Source organism: Eptatretus burgeri, unplaced genomic scaffold, assembly GCF_056783735.1.
Source record: "Eptatretus burgeri isolate ZD-2024b unplaced genomic scaffold, Ebu_testis_v1 Ebu_testis_scaffold_734, whole genome shotgun sequence".
Lineage (NCBI taxonomy): Eukaryota > Metazoa > Chordata > Myxini > Myxiniformes > Myxinidae > Eptatretus > Eptatretus burgeri.
The window spans coordinates 1-7,445 of record NW_028222683.1 but is presented as its reverse complement, the minus strand read 5'-3'; the positions used below and the strand labels follow the sequence as shown (position 1 = coordinate 7,445).

At 32.4% G+C, this 7,445-nt stretch overlaps 1 protein-coding gene across 2 annotated transcripts; it reads right to left on the bottom strand.

Moving 5' to 3' along the window:
- Positions 1-905: 905 nt before the first annotated feature.
- On the bottom strand, positions 906-7,365 carry LOC147007084 (uncharacterized). 2 transcript variants are annotated; one of them, XM_085867566.1, is made up of 4 exons: positions 3,062-7,365; positions 2,772-2,965; positions 2,463-2,675; positions 906-2,366 (listed from the first exon to the last, which is right to left on the bottom strand). In XM_085867566.1, exons 2-4 carry the CDS (start codon positions 2,883-2,885, stop codon positions 1,680-1,682), a joined length of 1,014 nt encoding a protein of 337 aa, XP_085723692.1. In that variant the 5' UTR covers positions 2,886-2,965; positions 3,062-7,365; the 3' UTR covers positions 906-1,679. The 2 variants fall into 2 exon arrangements, with proteins under 2 accessions (XP_085723692.1, XP_085723691.1); XM_085867565.1 differs by having other exon boundaries at positions 2,772-7,365.
- Positions 7,366-7,445: the final 80 nt, after the last annotated feature.

Below are 7,445 nucleotides of genomic sequence, written 5' to 3'. Positions count from 1 at the left end.
TAATACTAAAAATATTTCATATATTAAAAGTAAAAATAACAGGGTTATACAGAAAGGTATATGTTCGGTGTGTGGTTCAAAAAAAAATCAATTTATCTCCAAACACAAACTCGGAGGAGATATACAAAAGTTTTTATCAGGAAGTAAATTTACAACTACTGGAATACCAGGGGAATTACATCTTCCAGGGTATTCTTTCTGTGGTCCAGGCACAAACTTGGATAAAAGATTAGATGAGGCAGACAATCCTAAATCCTGGAGTAAACCAATCAATAGAGTTGATGAAGTGTGCATGAGACACGATATTGATTATGGGAATACCACAACGTTGGAAGAAAAGCATGAAGCCGATAGAGAAATGTTGTATAATTTGTCTCTGATACAAAATCCAACCTTGAGAGAAAAAGTTGATAGGTTCATCGTGAAGAAGATGATTAGTGCTAAATTGAAACTTGGACTTGGAAATTCAAAAAACTTATAGGCTCTAATGATGCCATTAAGACTGAAGAGCAATTAGCTGATGAATTACATAAACCAATATTCACAAAGTTTCAGAGAAGGAAAGTTTATTCCAAGGAAGTTGATTATATCTGGTCTGCTGATTTGATTGAACTCAATAATGATAAGGGGTACAAGTATGCTTTAACCGTTATTGATTTGAGGAGTAGATATGCGTGGGTTGTCCCTTTAAAAAACAAAACAGGTAATACTCTTATGTTAGCTTTTCAACAGATATTTAATAAAAGTAAGAGAAAACCTAAAAAATTGTGGACTGATGAGGGTAGAGAGTTTTATAACAAGACATTTATGAATTTTCTAAAAAATAACAGTATTACATTATACAGTACCTTTAATGAAGGGAAGGCAGTTGTTGAACGTTTTAATCGTACCTTAAAAGAGAGACTATATAAAAAATTCACACAACTCGGTTCACAACAATGGTCATCTTTTATTCAGGATATTGTGGATAAGTATAATGACACGATTCACACGTCAACAAATATGAAACCATCAGAAACATTTACAAAATTAAAATATGAAAAAGAGATTAATGTCAGAAAACCTAAGTTCAAAGTTGGTGATATCGTAAGAATATATAGGTGGAAATCTCATTTTGAAAAGGGTTTTACTGAACGATGGACGAAAGAACTTTTTTAAATTGTTGATGTAATAGATACGGTTCCTTGGACTTATAAAATATATGATTTGGAAGGGGAAGAGATTTTAGGTTCATTTTATTCACAGGAATTACAAAAGACAAAACTAAGCAGATAATACACCTTTGTGGACACTCGAGGGACAAGTCCGAGGTGTATTACAGTATATAATGTGTGTCAAGGGGGACGTTCTTAGATCTGTGAACCCCAAACACAGAATCCTCAACTGAATAGTCAAGGTTTAACTTTTGTTTGTGTGTGTGTGCAATGGGAGCAATAGGTTGGCGCTTCACTCCCTCCTACTATACACCGTTGTGGACACTCGAGGGCCAAGTCCGAGGTGTATAACAGTATATAATGTGTGTCAAGGGGTGGACGTTCTTAGATCTGTGAACCCCAAACACAGAATCCTCAACTGAATAGTCAAGGCTTAACTTTTGTTTGTTGATGTGTATGTGTGTGTGTGTGTGTGTGTGTGTGTCCCAACCCTCACATTCAAAATCTCAACCCCAACCCTCACATTCAAAATCTCAACCCCAACTCAATCCTCACCCAACACAATGTCTTTTTCAAAATGAGATTTCCACCTATATATATATATTTTACGTTTTTTTTTTTTTTTCTCTTCTTCCAATTCTGTCTTTTAAGGCTTTCAGGTTTGATGACATAGAAAGAGGGAGTAAGAACTTTCTTGATAGGTTTAAATCCCAAAGAGTGGTAGCATTTCAAGTCTTCAAAATAAACCCAACTTTCCAAGTCTCCAAGGTAGTTATTTAAACCATCAAGGCAGAACTCATTTACTGATTTTTTCAAAATTTGTGAGTCTCCAAGGTAGTTCCCATATTTAGAACCATCTTGGCAGAACCCTTTTCCTGAGTCTCCAAGGTAGTTATTTAAACCATCAAGGCAGAACTCATTTACTGATTTTTTCAAAATTTGTGAGTCTCCAAGGTAAAACTTGTATTCTGGCTCATCAACGTATAACTTGTTCAGTGGGTATTGTCTTGATAACTCACAATGAGTACTATTGCTGTAAAACTCTTTTTCAGGATTTTGCTGGTCTCCAAGGTATAACTCTTTGGTTGGGTCATCAAGGACGAACTCCTTCTGTGGGTCTTGGTCGCTCATAAGGTCTTCAACCAAGCCAACAATTTCGCCCCAAGTTGTAGCAAAAGCAGTATTTTCATTTCGTATTTCAGACACAATTTCCTGTGAGAGAAAATAATAATGTATTAATTAAGTTATTTAATTATTAAATGAGTATGCTTCAATCAAAGTTTGAAAATAGGAAAATAAAAATCTTACCTCAACAGATAAGAGGTTTGAATCCAGTTCATCAACTTGAAGGTTTAGTTCCATACAAGACAGAGAGTTCCAAGGAACACCAAAGTCATCCCACTCAAGGTCTTGCTCGTTCTGTAGGTCTTGGTCGCTCACAAGGTCTTCAACCAAGTCAACAATTTCGCTCCAAGTTGTAGCAAAAGCAGTATTTTCATTTTGTATTTCAGATACAATTTCCTGTGAGAGAAAATAATAATGTATTAATTAAGTTATTTAATTATTAAATGAGTATGCTTCAATCAAAGTTTGAAAATAGGAAAATAAAAATCTTACCTCAATGGATAAGAGGTTTGAATCCAGTTCATCAACTTGAAGGTTTAGTTCCATACAAGTCAGAGAGTTCCAAGGAACCCCAAAGTCATCCCACTCAAGGTCTTGGTCGCTCATAAGGTCTTCAACCAAGCCAACAATTTCCCCCAAGTTGTAGCAAAAGCAGTATTTTCATTTTGTATTTCAGATACAATTTCCTGTGAGAGAAAATAATAATGTATTAATTAAGTTATTTAATTATTAAATGAGTATGCTTCAATCAAAGTTTGAAAATAGGAAAATAAAAATCTTACCTCAACAGATAAGAGGTTTGAATCCAGTTCATCAACTTGAAGGTTTAGTTCCATACAAGACAGAGAGTTCCAGGCAAGCACACAGCACACCATTGCCAGCAAAAACAAATGTTTAAAATGGAGCCTGGGCTTGAAGCTTTTATAGAGAAAGACTGGTGGGTGTGGTTTCCTTTGGAAATTCCCTGGGAAAGCCGAGGCAAGCCTTCATTGGGAAATTTTTCAAAACCATAACATCCTGTAATTTTCTAGTGATTTCTTTGTGAGTCAGAGATGAACTGGAAATGATGTAAGAGTGGGCGGGGCTTAGCAAAAGTAGGCGGGGCTTAGGAAAAGTGGGCGTGGCTTAGAAAAAACCTTATGAAAAGTGGGCGGAGCTTAGCAAAGTGGGCGGGGCTTAGCAAAGTGGGCGGGGCTTAGAAAAAGTGGGCGTGGCTTAGGAAAATACCTCACGAAAAGTGGGTGGAGCTTAGCAAAAGTGGGCGGGGCTTAGGAAAAGTGGGCGTGGCTTAGAAAAATACCTCATGAAAAGTGGGCGGAGCTTAGCAAAGTGGGCGGGGCTTAGGAAAGTGGGCGTGGCTTAGAAAAAATACCTCACAAAAAGTGGGTGGAGCTTAGCAAAAGTGGGCGGGGCTTAAAGAAAAAGTGGGCGGGGCTTATTGAATACCTTGTGGAAAGTGGGCGGGGCTTAGCAAAAGTGGGCGGGGCTTAAAGAAAAGTGGGCGGGGCTTAACAAAAAAATAACCTGTGGCTCAGGAGGTGGTCAAACAAGAGCATTAAGAGAAGTTTATCATTTCGTAATGGCACAAAAGGGGTATCTTAAAAAATATAAAGATTCAAATGTTTTGTTTGTCAATATTTTAGATGGGGATTATTGTGCAAAGAAAATTAAACTATTGAAGGAATTTGAGAATGAACAAATCTTTATAGGTTCAATGAGTGAGCTGTTCAACCCCCAGGTGTTCAATTCAATGATGTTCAACCTCCAAGTTAAAAGGGGAGACAAATAAATATACCTTGGGATAAAAAGGGGGTTTATTTTTAGGGAAAAAAAAGGGAATCGCTGAAAATCCCCCATTCATTTACATGGGGAAAAGTGAGCCAGAATCAGTATTCTTACCCTACTCACATGGTATACAAAATCATACAAATATCACATGGTATACAAAATCAAAAACATCACATAGCATACACAAAATCATTAACATATCACATGGTATACAGAAAAATATCATATGTATTCACAAAATCATAAACATATCAAATGGTATACAAAATCATAAACCTATCACATGGCATACACAAAATCATACAAATATCACATAGTATACAAAATCATAAAAATATCACATGGTAATCACAAAATCGTAAACATATCACATGGCATACACAAAATCATACAAATTTCACATGGTATACAAAATCATAAAAATATATGGTATTCACAAAATCAGAAACATATCACATGGTATATGCAAAATCATAAACAAATCACATGGAAGACACAATTTCATACAAATATCACAAAGCATACACAGTCATAAAAATATCACATGGCATAGACAAAATCATAAAAATATCACATGGTATACATAAAAATCAGAAACATATCACATGGTACACACAAAATCATAAAAATATCACATGATATATACAAAATGAGAAACATATCACATGGTACACACAAAATCATAAACATAACACATGCTATGCATAATATCATACAAATATCACATAGCATATGCAAAATCATAAAAATATCACATGGTATTCAAAAAAATCATAAAAATATCACATGGTATTCACAAAATCAAAAACATATCACATGGTTTACACAAAATCATAAAAATATCACATAGTATATACAAAATGAGAAACATATCACATGGTATACACAAAATCAAAAACACATCACATGGTATACACAAAATCATAAACATATCACATGGTATACACAAATCATTCAAATATCACATGGCATACACAAAATCATAAACATATCACATGGCTACACAAATCATTCAAATATCACATGGAATACAAAAAATCATAAACATATCACATGGCATACACAAAATCATACAAATATCATGTGGTATACACAAAATAATAAACATATCACAAGGCTACACAAATCATTCAAATATCACATGGAATACACAAAATCATAAACATATCACATGGCATACACAAAATCATACAAATATCATGTGGTATACACAAAATCATGCAAATATCACATCTTATGCAAAATCAAAAACATATCACATGGCATACAGAAAATCATACAAATATCACATGGCATACACAAAATCATAAACATATCACATGGTATACAAAATCATAAACATATCACATGGCATACACAAATCATTCAAATATCACATGGTATACAAAAAATCATAAACATATCACATGGTATACAAAATCATAAATGTATCACATGGTATACACAAAATCATAAACATATCACATGGTATTCACAAAATCATAAACACAACACATGCTATGCATAATATCATACAAATATCACATAGCATATGGAAAATCATAAAAATATCACATGGTATCGACAAAATCATAAAAATATCACATAGTATTCACAATATCATAAAAATATCACATGGTATTCACAAAATCAAAAACATATCACATGGTTTACACAAAATCATAAAAAGATCACATGGTATACATAAAATCATCAACATATCACATGGTATGCACAATATCATACAAATATCGCATAGCATACACAAAATCGTAAAAAATATCACAGGGTATCGACAAAATCATAAAAGTATCACAAAGCATACACAAAATCACAAACATATCACATGGTATAAACACAATCATAAAAATATCACATGGCACACAAAATCATATAAATATCACATACTATTCACAAAATCATAAAAATATCACAGGGTATACATAAAAATATCATATGGTATTCACAAAATCAGAAACATATCACATGGTATACAAAATCATAAACATATCACATGGCATACACAAAATCATACAAATATCACATGGCATACACAAAATCAGAAACATATCACATGGTATAAACAAAATCATAAAAATATCACATGGTAGAAACAAAATAATAAAAATATCACATGGCACACAAAATCATACAAATAGCACATAGTATTCACAAAATGATAAAAATATTACATGGTATACACAAAAATATCACATGGTATCCATAAAAATATCACATGGTATGCACAAAAGTATAAACATATCACATGCTACACACAATATCATACAAATATCACATGGTATCGGCAAAATCATAAAAATATAACATGGTATACACAAAGTCATAAAAATATCGCGTGGTATTCACAAAATCAAAAACATATCACATGGTTTACACAAAGACATAAAAAGATCACATGGTATACATAAAATCATCAACATATCACATGGTATACACAATATCATACAAATATCGCATAGCATACACAAAAATCATAAAAATATCAAAATGGTATCGACAAAATCATAAAAATATCACATGGCATAAAGAAAATCATAAACATATCACATGGTATCAATAAAATCATAAAAATAACACATGGTATTCACAAAATCATAAACACAACACATGCTATGCATAATATCATACAAATATCACATAGCATATGGAAAATCATAAAAATATCACATGGTATCGACAAAATCATAAAAATATCACATAGTATTCACAAAATCATAAAAATATCACATGGTATTCACAAAATCAAAAAATATCACATGGTTTACACAAAATCATAAAAAGATCACATGGTATACATAAAATCATCAACATATCACATGGTATGCACAATATCATATAAATATCGTATAGCATACACAAAATCATAAAAAATATCACATGGTATTGACAAAATCATAAAAATATCACATGGCATACACAAAATCATACAAATATCACATGGCATGCACAAAATCAGAAACATATCACATGGTATAAACAAAATCATAAAAATATCACATGGTATACACAAAATCATAAAAATATCACATGGCACACAAAATCATACAAATATCACATAGTATTCACAAAATCATGAAAAATATCACATGGTATACACAAAAATATCACATGGTATCCATAAAAATATCACATAGCATATGCAAAATCAAAAACATACCACATGGTATTCACAAAATCATAAAAATATCACATGGTATTCACAAAATCAAAAACATATCACATGGTTTCCACAAAATCATAAAAAGATCACATGGTATACATAAATCTTCAACATATCACATGGTATGCACAATATCATGCAAATATTGCATAGCATACACAAAATCATAAAAAAATATCACATGGTATAAACAAAAATCATAAAAATATCACATGGCA

What these genes read in the sequence shown, in the direction of transcription:
- LOC147007084 (XM_085867565.1), bottom strand. Translation starts at nt 2,885, where the DNA reads ATGAGCGACCAAGACCTTGAGTGGGATGACTTTGGGGTTCCTTGGAAC. An exon ending in CAAACCTCTTATCCATTGAG is followed by an intron (nt 2,676 to 2,771) that starts GTAAGATTTTTA and finishes TTTCTCTCACAG; the next exon opens with GAAATTGTATCTGAAATACA. An exon ending in CAAACCTCTTATCTGTTGAG is followed by an intron (nt 2,367 to 2,462) that starts GTAAGATTTTTA and finishes TTTCTCTCACAG; the next exon opens with GAAATTGTGTCTGAAATACG.